General features: G+C 33.7%; 1 protein-coding gene across 3 annotated transcripts in view; it reads left to right on the top strand.

Annotated features, from left to right (window-relative positions):
• tpk1 (thiamin pyrophosphokinase 1) overlaps positions 1–17,700 on the top strand; it is a 158,581-nt gene that overhangs the window by 56,099 nt on the left and 84,782 nt on the right. For all 3 annotated transcript variants that reach the window (NM_001006074.1, XM_005162615.5, XM_073940321.1), the window contains 1 exon segment: positions 1,145–1,214. In NM_001006074.1, the coding sequence (NP_001006074.1) occupies positions 1,145–1,214 (70 nt within the window).

Here is a 17,700-nt window from a genome sequence, read left to right on the forward strand (position 1 = left end):
AAATGTATAAAGGTTAGTTTACTTACCAAAAAAAAAAAAAAAACTTGTCATTTAAGACATCTAAGGTGTTTTTCTCCATATTGTTGACTTCTATGGTGTTACTTGGTGAAATTACCAGTCATATTTGGTACAAACTACAAAAAATTAAGCTTTTAACCACAAAACCTCATCTTGCACTTGCTCAGAGATATGTATCCCTGAATTTACATATTACGTAGTCACATTGAAAGGTCAAGCTTGATGTATGTGGAAACACCAACTCAGTGTTTACAAAGCGAACGTGCAAAAAGTCAAGGGCCTTTTACAAACAACAAAAAACATGATTTTAAAGTTGTAAAAGATAACGAGATGGAGTGTATCATGCTTTAAAGCTACATTAAAAATTCCACTAGGAAATTCTAACCATTGAGCTCCATAGAAGTCCACTATATGGAAAAAAATGGAAATCCTGGAATTTCAAAAATGAAAAATCTATCTTCCAATCTCCTGAGACCTTTATTCGTCTTCAGAACACAAATAAAGATAGTTTAGATTAAATTTAAGAGCATTCTCCTTGGACAACAATGGTCATGATACTTTTGAAGTTCAGAAAAGGAACCAAAAACTTTGTCAAAACATTCTACAGTATGTGACTTTACTGATTTTGCTTTATTCATACAAATCTCTAACCTTTGTGAACTTTAAGAAAAATGTCAAATCAGCTTTGTTTGCCAATGTCGTATTTTTCGTCTCTTGTTTATTTCAGATGATATAATATATTGCTATTAGAGTCAACAGTTCCAACTGCAAGCGTCATTTTGCCTATAGTAAATGTGCTTCCTGACCTGTGAACCTAGACTTAAAATATATAGTTTTTGGCACATAAAATTGTTCATGGAGCATCATATGATTACAGCTGAGCCACTGAAGTCACATACAGTAGAATCCTTGATAAAGTTTTTGATTTCTTTTCTTAAACTTCTTACCACCCTGTTTAAGGAGGCTCGAGAGCTCTCTCATTGAATCTAAAATATCACACAGGTCTCAGGAGATTGAAAAGACAAGTAAATAATAACAGAATTTTTATCATTTTTTGAGTGAACTAACTTTTTGCTCTATGTAATTGCCAAAACACCCATAAACACTCCTACTTTTGTTGTTGCAGCCCAGATCCGGGCCTGTGCGGATGGAGGTGCCAATCACCTGTACCGGCTCACGGAGGGCCGTCGCGAGAGGTGAGAACCCTATTTCAGCTCCCATCACTATTGACTCTGAGGGCAGAGATGGATCTGGCGATGTCAAGGTTTTGGTGTCATTGCACATGTTCATTCTCAGAAGTGCTGGACTTGTAGGAGGCCTCAGGAGTATCCAGAGTGCTTTCAGAGGACTTAACTCCTAATCCATCACCTTTTGTCAGTGGCTGACAGGCCAGATTCATCTCCAGGCCTCTAAATTGGGTACCTCTCTCCTCTCCTGAGCTCTTTTCAATTGTTTTCTTTTCTTTGGGTCCCTTCCTGTTTTTGCCACCTAAAAATAACTCAGAATCCCAAACTCTCCGAGCACTGAAATCACAGCTGAGTGATGGGACTTCACAGATAAGTGTGAGTTTGTTTATTTAAAGGGATAGTTTTCTCGGAATATGAAAATTCTGACTAATTACTAATAATATACAGTTGAAGTCAGAATAATTAGTTCCCCCTGAATTGTTAGCATCCACCAGCACCCCCCGCCCCCAATCCCAATTCATCAAGGATTTTTTCAACACATTTTTAAACATAATAGTTTTAAGAACTTATTTCTAATAACTGGGTTTTTTAGGATGACAGGGCATGGTATTTTACTAGATATTTTTCAAGACACTTCTATACAGCTTAAAGTGACATTTAAAGGCTTAACTAGGTTAATTAGGTTAACTTGGCAGGTTAGGGTGATTAGGCAAGTTGTTGTATAATGATGGTTTGTTCTGTAGACTATCGAAAAAAATAGCTTAAAGGGGTTAATAATTTTGACCTTAAAATGTTTTTTTTTTTTTTTTTTTTTTTTATAAAAACTGCTTTTATTCTAGCTGAAATAAAACAAATAAAAGTTTTTTCAAAAGAAAAAATATTATCAAACATATTGTGAAAATGTCCTTGCTGTGTTAAACATCATTTGGGAAATATTTGAAAAAGGGGGGCTAATAATTTTGACTTCATATACAGTATTGCACTGTTAGACATTTTATTGAATTTTTGCAACTTACTGTCAGCCCTGCTGCCATACTACAATTTAATTTGACAGTAAAATTACCTTTAAATAGTAGGATGCCCTTTACCACATTTACATTTACTTTAAATACTTTTTACAGAATTTATTTGCATTTTACACTAGCAGTACAAAACCGTTATTTTCAGTGTTTACTATGGAAATTAATGCATTCAGAACAAGTGATGAAATGTATTTTACATACATTTTAGGATACAAGATGTTAGTTGATCATTTTTTCATCATCTGTCTCATTTTTGTCTTCAACTACAGTAGCAGTACTTGATTACTTTGATTACAATAGAATACCGTAAATCCCTAATATGCAGTAAGTTATTGTAAAAGATTTACAATTACACCCAAATGCAGTGCATATTTTATTAGTGAACAGTAAAGAATATATGTGGTATTTTACTGAGCATTTTGCAGTGAATAACTGTAAAATTGTTTAACAGTGTGGGTAAAAAAAGAAGTAATATATTACAATAAAAATGCTAAATAACATAAAATCAGGTACATAAAGTTGCACATTTAGTTACTTAAAAAAGTAACTTTAGATTGTAATACATTACTTTTTTTCCCAAATTGCTCACTATAGTTTAATTTGCAAAAAGCCAAAGCTATAAAAATTATTTTAGATGAACATCTTTTACGGAGGCAGTGCTTTTTTAATTCTGCTTTAATGAAGGAAAGAAATGAAATGTTTTTACAAGGAATTCAAGGGATAGTTCAACCAAACGTACCATGTCAATCAAAAAAAGAAAAAAAGAAAACTTGACAATTCTGTTACTAAAACTAAAGTTATTCTGTTGTTTCTGTTCCTTGTAAATCTGCTCTTTGTTTAATTTGCAAAAAGCCACAACTAAGAAAGATGAAGACTAGTGAAGAACATTGGCTGGCAGTTTATATTGCAGAAATGTGAAGCTTATAATTAAATCAAAGCACTTGCAGTTCATTAATTCTGTTAAGCAAAATTGTGAAATTACCTTGGATTAGCAAGAGTTTTCACATTAAAAATTGTGTTAATATACCTTTTGAGTAAAATATAGACAATCTTCTTTGCTGGGATAAATATTATGACCCAAAAATTTGGTTTGTCCAATTTTTACCCAAGTTATGGTTAAAAGTTATTAAGTTAAACCATGCAGAATTTTTAAAGCATATCAATAAAATTCAACTGATTTAACTTCCACATTTTTAAAAAATTGCAACTGTCATTAGTTGCTCCACAATGATTATCATTAATTAATAAAGCATACTACACACTCCATCTAAGTCAAGTGCACTTCTTTACGTTTAAAATTAATAAGCATGATATTGGCATTAAGAAACATGAGTCAGTAAAATGGCTTTGAATAGGGTTGAAAACAGCAAGTTGGAAGATAAAGTAGATATATATTCAGCTACATATGAAGACTGAGCTGCTGCCTCACAACAGCTGGTTTATTGTGACGGCAGGCATATTTAAGGGAGTGCAAATGCCTTTGCAGGGAGCTAATGATCCATTCAGCGCACTGCCAGTAAAGTATGTTTCGACTGCGATCGTCAGAAGCTTGTTGTTTTGAGCTTATCAGCTTGCAGCAGCTCTGCCAAAGACACCTCAAAGGACGCTCCAAAAAATAAACAATATCTTTTGAATGCGCACATGCAGCAGGCCCGGTTCCATGTCACATCCATCAATTCTCTTGTACCTGTCATTGCTTTACTCCTTATGCTTTTGTTGTCATCTGTAGATTTTATTCAGAGCTGCCAGAACTGAGCATAGAAGTTTTCTCTAGACAGTTCTAGCCATATGCAGTGTCAGCAGGGAATATCTACTCGCTGGAAATTTAATTGGGTATGAGAAATAAGCAAATTATTCCATATTTGTAGATGAATATCATTAACAGAAGCAGTACTTTTTAGTTCTGCTTTGATGAAGGGAAGAAATTATAGTTTTCTTTTTTAAGGAATTCAAGGAAAAAGCCAAAGTTACTCATATCAATTAAAATAAAATAACTATAATTTACTCCATTCTATAATTAAGTTAGTTACTCTGTTTACAAACCTAATGTAAATCTGTTGATGTATTTTGTTGGTTTGAATTATTTAAATCCTTTAAATAAATTAGTTATTGAAGTGCACAAAACAAATGTAAATAATTCACATGCTTTCATAAGTAAAGCTACTCTGATTTATTGAGGTTTTTAAGTGAATCCTGATCATAAATTAGTTATTAATTGATTAACCTGGTTTGAATGTTTTAGTAAATTAGTAAATCATGTTTACAAATCTTAACTATATTGTAATGATTTGTTGAATAATTAACTTTTTTTAAATAGATAGTAGAATTACATTATCTTAAGTTGATCTGATTGATGAAATCAGATTGAATCATTATTGTATAGATCTTTGTAATAATCTGAATGACTGAAATTTAAATTAAATGTGCGATATTTTGTTTTGCTGTGATAAATATTTTGATGTGAATATAATTTCACCAGTTTATTTGAATAGCTCTATTTGGAAAAATTATATTAGTCTTTTTCTAGGGTATCTGCATAAAGTTTAATAAATTACAAGCATATATAAATTTGACGGAGCAAAAATACAATAAAATAACATGGTAATCATTCTATAAATTGAAATTTAAAAAAATGAAAAATCATTTAAAAACTATGCATCAAACTCAAAGGCAGTGTTGTTTCTTGTGTCTAAGACTGTGATGGAAAAAAAAAACCTAGTCCACAATTGCTTTTTGTAATGAAAAAACATAATTTTGTACCAAATCAGTGGCATCATTTGTTAATTTGGTAATTGAAGAATTTTGTAATTTGTAAAAAGCAAAAAAAAAAAAAAAAAAAAAAAAAAAAATATATATATATATATATATATATATATATATATATATATATATATATATATATATATATATATATATATATATATATATATATATATATATTTTTTTTTTTTTTTTTTTTTTTTTTTTATATATATATCTGATGCATTTTTATAGCAGTTCAATTTAGTGGATGTTTTCCTCCCTAAAATAACAAAAGGGTAAGTAAAGTTAAACAGTGACTTGAAGATTTACTCATCTGTTGGGATTTAATCAAAAGTTATTAAAACTATTGAACAAAACTTTGTTACCAGTCACACCTGAGTATTTATCAATACCAGAGGGTATGGAAAGTTCAGAAAAGAGGGCAAGAATGTGTCAAAGTCTATCCTGGGCTTTTTCTCCAGAGTTTCTGTTGGTTTATCACAAGGCACATTTTAAGGCCCTGTTCACACTAATACATTTTAGTTTTAAAATGCATAAGTTTAACTACGGTTACGGCTTCCCTGAAAACTATGCGTTTTAAAAATACTGAAGAGGCCGTTTTGGTTTTTAAACGCTGCTGCTCCGTGTCAGTGTGAATGGGGCAAAACAGAGACATCTAAAAACGGAGGCATGGCTGCAGACATTCACCTGTCTCACTGGGGCTTTTTCCTCAATATTAAATGCACAAAGTTCAGTCTTGCATCCTTTCTTTGTGAGTTCAAAATTCTTAAGTTTGATATGGAAAATAAACTCTCGAGGACATGTCCTAACTGCCTATTTTCTATTTAATATTAACAACTTTACAGAACAACAACTTAACCAAAAATGTTGAGGTGTCATGTAGCTACATATTTTTAAGGCTGTTATTTACTGTATGCGTATATAACAAAACAGAGCCTATAACATAACTGCCTCCTTTCATTTTCACTGAAAAATATGAAACATACCCTATCGTATGCTAAACATCAGTTTTAATAATCAATAATGGCCATTATAAAAGTATAACGCAATAAGCTTATACAATATAAGAAATAAAGGCAAGCAATCAGACAATTGTGCAGAATCAGTGTATGGTTACATAAATTAGTATATTAACTTAACTGTGCTCAGCCAAAACACGTTACCTGAGAACAAGTAATAGGTTCCAAAGACAAAAGAGTTGTCAGATAGAGACAGCATGAATTAAATATATATCACGTTTAACAACTATAGTGAGATGAGATCCAGTATCCTTGATGAACTGTCCGACGTGCGCTGCTCTCACCTGGGATTCTGTGCTCAAAGCACCTGCTGGCTGCCTGGAGCTCAAACGTGCGCATATGCTGCAACACATGTGTGTGTATGGTCATGTGTTTTTAGTGGTGTAGTGTGCTTGGAGATCTTTTCAGAAACACTAGGTGAAACACCAGTGTGGACGTGGATAATTTTCATTCTAAAATGGCGTTTTAAAGCTAAAACGTATTAGTGAAAATGGGGCATAAGTCTGTGGAAAATTCATCCCTACAAGTGCTTATTTAAATGTTTCTTTTATGTTGGCTCTGTCAAAATGGTCTGTCAAATTGGACGTTGCTGGAATCTTGCAACATTGCATGTTGTTAGGACATGGTGTTACAATGTAACTTGCTCAGCTAATGTTTATGTTTTGTAATGTTTATATCATTTGCTGATTAAAAAACACCTGACGTGACAACTTAATTGGGTAAACTGGCAGTGGGCAGGTTATAGAGACCAAAATAATGACAGGTATTCTGACACAGAAAGCACATTTGAAAGAATATCCAACCTTAGCATTGTTTTTTAGATAAACAAGTCTGTTCACATACTGTAGTATGTTTCTTCAAAATCTGCAAACATATTATGGTATTTTTATGTTTTAGAAATGTCAAACACGTACATACAGCACCAACTTTATTTGTGGCCTGTTTCTTATGCAGAGTTTTAAATGAGTACTCCATTTGCTTTTACACTGCTCAAAAGACATTTGGTTAAAGATAATTATGGTAGAGTGAACTGTCCCTTTAAGTGGAAAAAAAGTTGTTTCTACCAAAAGCTTCAGTGTGCACCTAATTATACCTGCAAATCAGTACAGGTTTAATATGTATTATTAATTTTTTATTATTCTAATTACCATTTTGTTGAAGTGCAGTGAGTGCACTATTCTGTTTTTCTGAATGGCTGTATTTAAATATTTCTGTCCTGTTTTGTCTGGTGCAACAGAGTCTGACAAATTTCTTGTCACTAGTTTTGACATGTTCTTAGGACGAGGTGTTACAATGTGACCTGCTCAGCTAATGTTTATAATGTTTATTGTTTGTAATATTTATATTATTTGCTAATTAAAAATCACCTAATGTGGCATTTTAAATGGGTAAACTGGCAGTGGGTGGGTTATAGAGACCAAAATGATGACAGACATTCTAACATGGAAAGCACATTTCAAAGGAGAATAACTAAATGTACCAGTGTTTTTCAGATAAACAAGTTAAACAAGATAAACACTTTGTTTCTTAAATATCTGCAAACATTATGGTATATTTATGCTTTAGAAGACTCAAAAACCAACATTAAAACAAAAGCTTTCACTGTGGTCTGTTTCTTGTGCAGTTTCAAATGAGTTCTCCATTTGCTTTCACACTGCTTAAATGACATTTGGTTAAATAAATTATGAAAAAGAGTGAAATGTCCCTTTAAGTGGGGAAAAAAGGTTGTCTTGACCAAAAGCTTCAGTGTGCACCTAATTATACTTGCAAATCAGACTGCACATTGTGGCATCCAGTTGTTTTACCTCATTTGTGAGCAAAAGCTGATTGCTTTAGAGCAGCGGTTGTGCATTCCCAGAAGTCTTTTTGATGCAGGACCAGAACACATTTCATATGTCTGGCGGACCTCTGGCCTTGCCTAATTACATGCATCCACAGTGATTATTCATTTTTAATCTGCCTGTGCAAACAAGAGCTGACAGGGAAGCAAATCTTCAGAGGAGCTGGTGCCCAGATCAAGACATATCCTGTTATTATCTCACTGTGCCTTAAATGTAATTACTGCACTTGACCTTTCCCGGTACACTTTGATTAGTTTAGAAAGCTCAGTTTTATTTGAACTGGAGCAGAGAACACACTTTTGCAGAGCTCATGAAACATACCACACTTTATTCTGCCATTTGCAAATCATATCAGCCATTATTATAAAATAGGTTTCTATTCTCATACTTGCTAGATTATCAACAGCGATTGCTCTCAGTGTATCCAATGATCAGGTATTTTAATAACTGTTAGATTGACCATATAAATAAATTTCTCTTACAGTTTTTCTCAGTCGTTGTGGTACAGTGCATTCGGAAAGTATTCATATCGCTTCACTTTTTCTACAATTTCTTATGTTACATCCTATTCGAAAATGGATTAAATTCCTTAAATTCAAAATTCTACACACAATACCCCATAATGACTATGTGAAAAGGGCTTTTAATAAATTGTTGCAAAAATAAGAACCTCTAAAATCACATGTACACCAGTATTCACAGCCTTTACCGTGAAGCTCTAAATTGAGCTTAGTAACATTCTGTTTCCACTGATCATTCTTGAGATGTTTAAGCAGCTTAATTACAGTTCACCTGTGGTAAATGCTGTTGGTTGAACATGACTTAAAAAGGCATACACAGGTCCATATAAGGTCCTATGGTTGATAGTGCATTTCAAAGCGCAAACCAAGCATGAAGACAATAGAATTGTCTAGAATTTTCTCAAGGAACAAGACTGGGGAAGGTTACAGAAAAATGTCTGCTGCTCTGAAAGTTCCAATGAGCACAGTGGCCTCCATCATCCGTAAGTGGAAGATTTTTGGAACCACCAGGACACTTCCTAGAGCTGGCTGGCCATCTAAGCTGATTGATCGGGGGAAAAACACCTTAGATAAGCAGGTGATCAATAACCCGATGGTCACTCTGTCTGAGCTCCAGTATTCTTCTGTTGCGAGAAGAGAACCTTACAGAAGGACAACCATCTGTGCAGCAATCCACCAATCAGGCCTGTATGGTAGAGTAGACAAACGGAAGCCACTCCCCACCTGGAGTTTGATGAGATTCAATTTGAACTCTTTGGAATGAATGCCAGGCATTACGTTTGGAGGAAACCAGGTGCCGCTCATCACCAGGCTAATACCATCCCTACAGTAAAGCATGGTGGTGGCAGGATCATGCTGTGGGGATGTTTTTTTAGCAGCAGGAACTGGAAGACTAGTCAGGATAGAGGGAAAGATGAATGCAGCAATGTACAGAGACATCTTGACAAACCTGCTTTAGAGTGCTCTTAGTCTCACACTGGGGCGCTGGTTCATCTTCCAGCAGGACAATGACCCAAACAACTGCCAAAATTTCAATGGAGCGGCTTCACAAGAACACAGTGAATGTTCTTGACAGGCCGAGCTAGAGCCTGGACTTAAATCCTATTGAACATCTCTGGAGAGATCTCAAAAATGGCTTTACATCGTCGCTTCCTATCCAACCTGACAGAGCTTGAGAGGAACTGCAAAGAGAAATAAGCAAAAGTTTCCAAAGACGTGGCAAAATTTTCCAAGCTTGTGGCATCATATTTAAAAAGATTTGAGGCTGTAATTGCTGCTACATCCACAAATTACTTAGCAAAGGCTGTGAATGCTTATGTACATGCATTTTTTTCAGTTTTTTTTTTTTCATTTTTAATAAATTTGCAACGATTTCAAGAAATCTTTTTTTTTCACTTTGTCTTTATGGAGTATTGTGTGTATGAATTTAATCCATTTTGGAATAAGGCTGTAACATAAAAACTGCGGAAAGAGTGAAGTGATTTGAATACTTTCTGGTTGTCAGAGTTGTCATAATTTCTCTCCTTTATCACATCACGTCTTGATTTCTGTAATTCACTTTTTGGGGGTTTACAAGTTCTCTCAGAAGATTACAGTATATTCTAAAATCCACTGCATGGGCTTCTGACACACACTTCATCATGCCACCATATATCACTTTTGTACAACTACACTGGCTTCCTATTAAGTCACGGATTGATTTTGAGACCTTGGATTTAACCTTCGAAGCAGTGCATGGGCTAGCACCTGGTTACATTTGTGACCTGGTGACTCTCGCCACTTCCACCTGCAGTCTTCGTTCGGCATCAGAACTTGACCTACTTTTTTTCTGCCTATACCACAACCTTAAAAACTTGTAGCATACTTCATTTCGTACACTCTCAGTCAATCATTTGTATCAGTAAGATTTAAAAATGTTTTTTTAAAAGAACGCACTTAAGCTCAACAACACTGCCTTTTATTAATCAAAAAGTCAATAATACAAATATGAATATAAATAAGTATCAGCCACGCTGTAAACTCAAGACCATGGGTGGTAGGGCTTTCTCATACAGTGCACTTAAGCTGTGGAATGGTCTACCCATCAGCATTAGAAATGCCACTTCTCTGGGCTGTTTTAAAAAACTTCTTATGGCTCACCTTTTTAGCATTGCTTTTAACTTGGGATGATTATTTTTGTTAACTTTTTTATTATTATTACTATTTTATTATCTTTTGGTTCATATTTTTATTGTTTTGTTGTACCTTGTTATTGTTGTACTGTTTCTGCTCTTTATGGTATTTTGCCATGTAGCACTTCTAGTCTAAGAAAATCGCATTGAAAGTTAAATTAATTGTTATTTTTATTATTATATATATATATATATATATATATATATATATATATATATATATATATATATATATATATATATATATATATATATATATATTGTAATAATGTATTTTCTTTAGATTTCCATTTTTTTCTGTTTATCCTCAATTGGTAAATCACTCCCAGATGAATCTTAACTTTCTCTAATGAAGGTGCATCTCAACGGAGATTATCTTATGTTCACATTTCTACTTTTGTTTTTTGTTGTTTTTTTTTTCTTTGTGCTTTGCAATGCTGTCTTTTCCCTTCTTCACCACAATGATATAGTCTGTGAACAAATTACAACACAAACAATAGAGTTCTTGTGAATCTTTTTCAGTCTCTTGCAATCAAACTCCCACATACCCCAATGTGTAATCTGCAATTTACAATGAAATCTTTCTAAAATCTAAATTGTAATCAAAACTGAAGCCATAGTTTACATCAGAACATCTCTCCAGAGTACACTGTTATATTGACAACATGACTAGTCAAACTGACTGCCTTAAAGACCTGCATTCTGATGGCGCTGACATGTTCATTGACACTGATACTGTATTTATTTTTGAGAGTTGAATTAAAGATTAAATTAAAGATGAAAGACTGGTAATCCATGTTGTTTTGCCTGTTTGTACCAGTTGTTTTGAGAAATGCCTTTACTGTTTTGCAAATTTCAAGAATGATTCTAGAAATGTACCAAAGCAGCTGAGAAAAACTGTATAATTCATCCAAAAATTTTATTCTAAGTGGTTCTAAACATGTACAGTATGAGCTTCTTTATAATGTTGATCACAAAAGATGATATATGGAAGAAAGCTAAAATCCTGTAGCCAATGACATCCATTCATTCATTTTCCTTCGGCTTAGTTCCTGATTATCAGGGGTCGCCACAGTGGAATGAACCAGCAACTATTTCAGTATATGTTTTACACAGCGGATGCCCTTCCAGCCCCAACCCAGTACTGGGAAACACCCATACACTCTCTCATTCACACATGCACCCATACACTATGACTAATTTTGTTCACCTAATTTACCTAGCACATGTCTTTGGACTGTGAGGGAAACCGGAGCACTCGCTGGAATACCATGCCACCCCATTGACCTCCCTAGTAGGTAAAAATTATACTATGGAAGTCAATGATAACAGGTTTCCGGCTTACTGCAAAAAAATTATATATATATATATATATATATATATATATATATATATATATATATATATATATATATATATATATATATATATATATATATATATATATATATATATATATAGTGTTCAACAGAATAAAGAAACTCAGACAGGTTATTAACTTGTGAAGATTGAGTAAATGACCTCTTAAAATGTTCTGTTCTTTTAGATTTAGCTTGATATGAGAACAGCTCTGTGAAAAAAAAAATTTAAACCACTTATATATGATTTTCACATAACAATTATTTAAATATATTAAATTATATTTAATATATATATTTAAATATATAAATTACTTAAATTATCAGTGACTAGCTTGTATAAATTTAAAGCAATAATATGGTAAAGAAGTTTAAAATTTACCCTTAGACCATCTAAGATGTGACTTTGTAAGACTTTCCTTTCATCAGAACTGTAGTGTAGATCAATAAAGATGGTTTTGAGCTGAAACTGTGTTAATTGGTGATTCATAAGATGCTGGACAATGGCTACCAGCTTTTACAGAGACAAAAAAAACACATACAGGCAAAAAAATTACCAGTGGCTCATGATGATAAATTTAGGTCTTATGAAGAGAAATGATCAATCTGTGCAAAAATGTCATATTTTTACTGCTACAGACATTGAACACACAGGTACATACAAACCAATAGGCTTATATAAGCAAACGTGAGCATATTGACAACAAAAAAAGGACAACAGTCTTAAAGCCATTTAATTTTTTTTATAGTCATTTATTTGCGTAATTTAATGTATTTATTTATGTGTTTAATTATAATGACACTGGTGGGCGCAATGTTTACAGCTAACGTCTATTCTTGGTTTCATTTTGAAGATTATTCTTCATGTTCAGTTGTGGCCTGTATTTATTTTTAATGTATGTGAGTGCCATAAAGGCATCAAAGTTTAACACATGGTGCTGTAAAATCTATGTTCTGCAACCAACGCTATTGCTGTGTGGTTAAGCTACAGTAAACATGTCGCATTTGCAAAAAAATTGAAAGGCTTGTGGCTTTTTATTGTCATGTTGTTGTTTTACTTGTTGTTAGATACTATTTAATCGTCTGTAGGTTATGGATAAAATATAATAATTCTTATAATTAAGTAATGCATTTGTTTTTTGTAAATCACCAAGCGACCTCCACTTGGTAATTTCCAAAAGGGGGGTAGAATTACCACCCCCCAAGCTCTCAATATGCTATATTTATATATGTCAATTTGTGCTGTCAATATGTTTGTGTTTATATAGGCCTATTTTTGTGTACGCAACGTTTGTATAATTATAACCACCTATATAGAGGAATTTGAAGGTTGCGAGTCATTGGCATTGTTATTTTAAGGGTTATGGGCTGAAAAGTTTGATAACACCTGCCTTAGATGCATTTCCAGCAGAATTTCATTTTGAGGTAAACTATCTTTTTTCGGTTATAATAAATGACCACTCCTTTGTTTGTATAGTGACATCGTGGCTATGCATAAATTGAATTGTAAGTTCAGCATGCTCACTCAAGCACCGAGTATGTCATCTATGAATGCGCAGTAAAGTACAGTACTTCAGCTCAGTACATGTTGTGCGGCTGCAGTCATTCCAAAGTACTTGTGTGACCTTTGCTGATTATGAAGGAGTCGAAAATGAACTCTGAGGCATAATCAAAAGCTGATCGTCTGTTCAGATGATCCACTCAGGAGGGGCGGCTTTATGATTTCACCAGCCTGTCTGTAATGAAGCAACAGCTGAAGAGGTCTCTTGATATTCTGAGGGGTGTGTGAAACTGCCAGGCAGAAAGCAGGCGATCTGTTATTTAAGTCCTGAGTGGGCTTATTGACGTAAAAAAAAAAAAAAATAGAGCGAAATGAAGCCAATGCAAAGCTCCCCTGTTTGATGAACAGTCACATCATTTATTAGCAACAAGAAACTGCATCAAGACGCAAGACGTTTAAGCATTTGCGTATCGTTTTGTTCTTGAATGTCACTTGGGAGCCCAATTTTCACCTCCCCACATCCTTATTGATGTTATTTTAGAGTGTGTAACAAGGGAAAAACAAGATAGCCACAGCAATAACTGTGATCTCATCTGTCTGTCTTGTCTCTTTGGACTGTGACAAACCGAATAAAACATCTGATTCGACAGGGTGTCTATTCTCCAGATCTCCCATTGGCGTTGGTCTTGACCTTCTGGAATTACTTCAATTCTTAATTCTAATTTTCTCAGTGCCGGCCCAAATCGAGTTCTTTTCCAACGAGGTATAGTCCCTGCGTTACGATTAACTTTAAGTGACACTTTAATTTGAATGTAAAAGAGGTGTATTTTGCCTCCAATTTGAGCTTGGCGGTGGGAAGAACTGTTTTGCTGATAAAATGTCAAAAGGAAAGGTTTCATTTAGCTTCACCTTAATGTGGCCGCAGAACTGTCACTGCTGAGGGTTATTTATGGTTTGCTGTTTAACTGGGAGTCTGCTGGAAAGCACACAACGGGAAACTTAAAAACGCGTTTGTTGCTTTGAATTGCTTTTCTCGCACATTGAACCTTGAATCAGTGCCAGAAGTGTTCTAGATGATCCAGCTTTTTGGCAGAAAGATTAATAGAGCTTCATAAAACAATTATTAGATGCACAAATTTTATAACCATGTTGAATCTTAAAGTAGAAAATGCTTGATCACTCCTTATTATTTAGTAAAGGAAACAGTGATACTAAATCTGCAATGGAAAGCAGGAATGATTTTTATAGCCTGAAACCTGGCCAAAATGTATTTATTATGTTAGTAAAATACATTTAGAGTAGCTGGAGTGTTTAGATTCCTGAATAAAGAGCCTGTTTCAGTATTTCAATAACAACACTTAAGCAGTGTAGTCTGATGACTGAAATTAGTGAGTTTAGTTGGGTATTTGTTGTTATTTTTGTGAAACAAACACTACAACCAGTGTAGACTGTTTTCAGTATGAATTTATAAATTGATTCCTTTGTGATTCTTCAGTTTCAGTGCTTTTTAGTCCATTAAACAAACCCAGCTTAACCAGTGTAGTCTAGTTACCACACAAATTAATCTTGTGATTGCACAAGATTATGGTTGAAAAATACTATTGGGGCCCTATAGTACACTCGGCACAATAAGGCGCAAGAAGTGAGTAGCGTAATTTGTTGCTATTTTCAGACCAGCTCAAATTTTTCTTCTTTTTATTTAGTTTATTTCTGACAATTTGCATTTGTGTATAATGTTACTATTAATAGCTGTATTATTTATCATATGCATATTTATATTTGTTTTAATAAAAATAAGTTTAGATTTGTCCACCTGTCGGGTTTTAGAGATGTGCATCACCATATGGGGCATAAGAATAGGACGTGTGTTTGGATATAAATTATAATATAAGTTGAAACAAGTTTTTGACCACACATCATTATTATTGTTCATTTATTCGTTTGCTGGATATTAGAACTGACCTTAGAAAAAGTTTTGAAACAAATCTTTGCGCTTAACAAACAAAATTAAATATGTAGACTAATGGATATTATAAGTGGAGCGCGTACAACACCGTTTCCGCAGAATGGAGGAAGCTTGTTCTTTATCCTTGCACTGCAGATGCTCTGTTTTCTTACTAGTGAAGCGTTCAGTTTTTCCACTTACAAAGTCCACCATGTAAAGTTTGCAATTGACTCATAAAGTGAATGTGAGATGAGACTCTAATTGTTTTAATGGACGTTATGCTCAAAACATACCTCATTAAGAGAATAAGCACAACCTTGTTAGACCATGCACCTGGGCCCAGAGCGTATAAATAGCAACTCAAATTAGCAAAAGTGGATTCGGACACACCCTTAAAGCTTTTATGCAATGTGCTTTAGACTTTTTGCTTAGATCATTAAAATAGAGCCCTGAGGAAGCGTCCAAAATCGCATACTTTCATATTATATTTTGCACTAAAAACAGTATGTTATCCAAGTTGTCTAAATTCATTGAATTCAAAAAACAGTATGCAAGTACCAGAATGACTACTTCCAGTGAAATTCTGAAATGTGCATCCGATGGAAGATATTCTATCCAATGATGCTTTGTGAGAGAATGGAAGTGAAGTGATGCAACTGACGTGAGTAGGTCATGGGACCATGACAAAATAGTCAATGTAGTACGTCCGAGTTCAATTCATAAACTCACATTCATTGTGTAAAGAATGTACGGTCGAAAAGAAAATTCAAATTCAAATGTTGTATCTACTGAGTAGTAGGTGATTTCGGACACAGCCTATTTCCCAGTTCTCTAGTGAGCAACTGATTTGAGTAAGTTTTTTTTTTAGTAAACCAAACAGATTAAGTAATGAATCAAACAGTCAAACTGGTTCAATCTGATGTTCAACTGAATGACTATAATAAGTCAATCCTTTTTAATGAATCAAACGCATGCAGCACAACCAAATTACCATGATTCTCAAACAAATTACTCTTCAGTTTCAATGCTTTTCAGTAAATAAGATAGAGCTCAACAGGTGTAGTTCACTTCACGAACAAATGGCTCTGGATGTCAGAACTTTTTGGTGAAACAAAAAGATTTAGGGCAACGAGATGTCAGATTTAGAAATAAAAGACACTAAAGAGGCAATTTGTTTTTGTGAATCAAATATGGTGCAACCAGTGCAGTCTGTAATTCCAATGAATGACCGAAAACTATAAATCACAAAATATGTCACACTGTTAATTATTGAACTTTTTACAGTAGGGAGAATAGGTATTCACATCACCATTTTTATCAGAAAACATATTTCTATGTCGTTGACTTGAAATTTTCCCAAGATGTTAGTAACAGTCAAATAAATCCATATATGCAAAGAAAACAAATCAAATTCACAAGTTAAGTGTAAAAAAAAAATGAACTGACACAGGGTAAAAGTATTGAACACACGAAAAAAGGGTGGTGTGGAAAGGCAGTGAAAGCACAGACAGCAGCTGAAATCTCTCAGCAGTTCTTCTGCACTCCTCTGCACTTCCTCATCGTAAATTGATATCATCTGCTTCAGCCCAACATCTACATTATAACTGGATGATGAAGATAAAACCAGGGTGGACATTTCAGCAAGACAATGATCCAAAACACAGCCAACGAAACTCTCAAATGCTTTAAGAGAAATAAATTCAAGCTGCAGAATGCAAATAGCTTGAATCCAATATAAAAATATGAATCAAAGATCAGATTTCCTAGACGAGATAAACAGAACTATCAAGATTTTTACACTGTGTTAATGTCTGTGAAAAACTCACACCTGAGCAATTCATATGACTTCATGTGAGGGATATCTTTAAGTTGCGATCACAAAAAAGCCTTTAATAAAGTATTAAATACAGTTCAGTAGTTCATTACTTTCTCCTTGTGTCATTCCATTTTTATTACACATAAACAAAAAATCATATTTTATTTCAGTTTGACATATTTTTTGTTTGTATTGTTTGGGTTTTTACCAAAATCTGCAATTCCATGTCAGCAGCTGCTAGAAATATTAGAAATATTGTTTCCAGGAAAATACATGACGTATTCAATACTTATTTTTCCTTTTGTAAGTGTACATATTTTTTTGTATTCTTGTTTAATAGATAGTTTTACAATTTGATTCTATTTACGCTGCTTTAAAAAAGCAGCAAAAAAATGTAAAATGCTATTTTTTAACAGTTGTTTGAAATCTATTTTAAAAGATGCTAATATGCAATTACAATTGCCTTAACACGCTTGATGTCAGTGAACTGTTCTTATTCTTTTCTCCCCACAAAACCTGTTTTTAACACAGCTACAGC

This window comes from Danio rerio, chromosome 24, assembly GCF_049306965.1.
Source record: "Danio rerio strain Tuebingen ecotype United States chromosome 24, GRCz12tu, whole genome shotgun sequence".
NCBI classification, from domain to species: domain Eukaryota; kingdom Metazoa; phylum Chordata; class Actinopteri; order Cypriniformes; family Danionidae; genus Danio; species Danio rerio.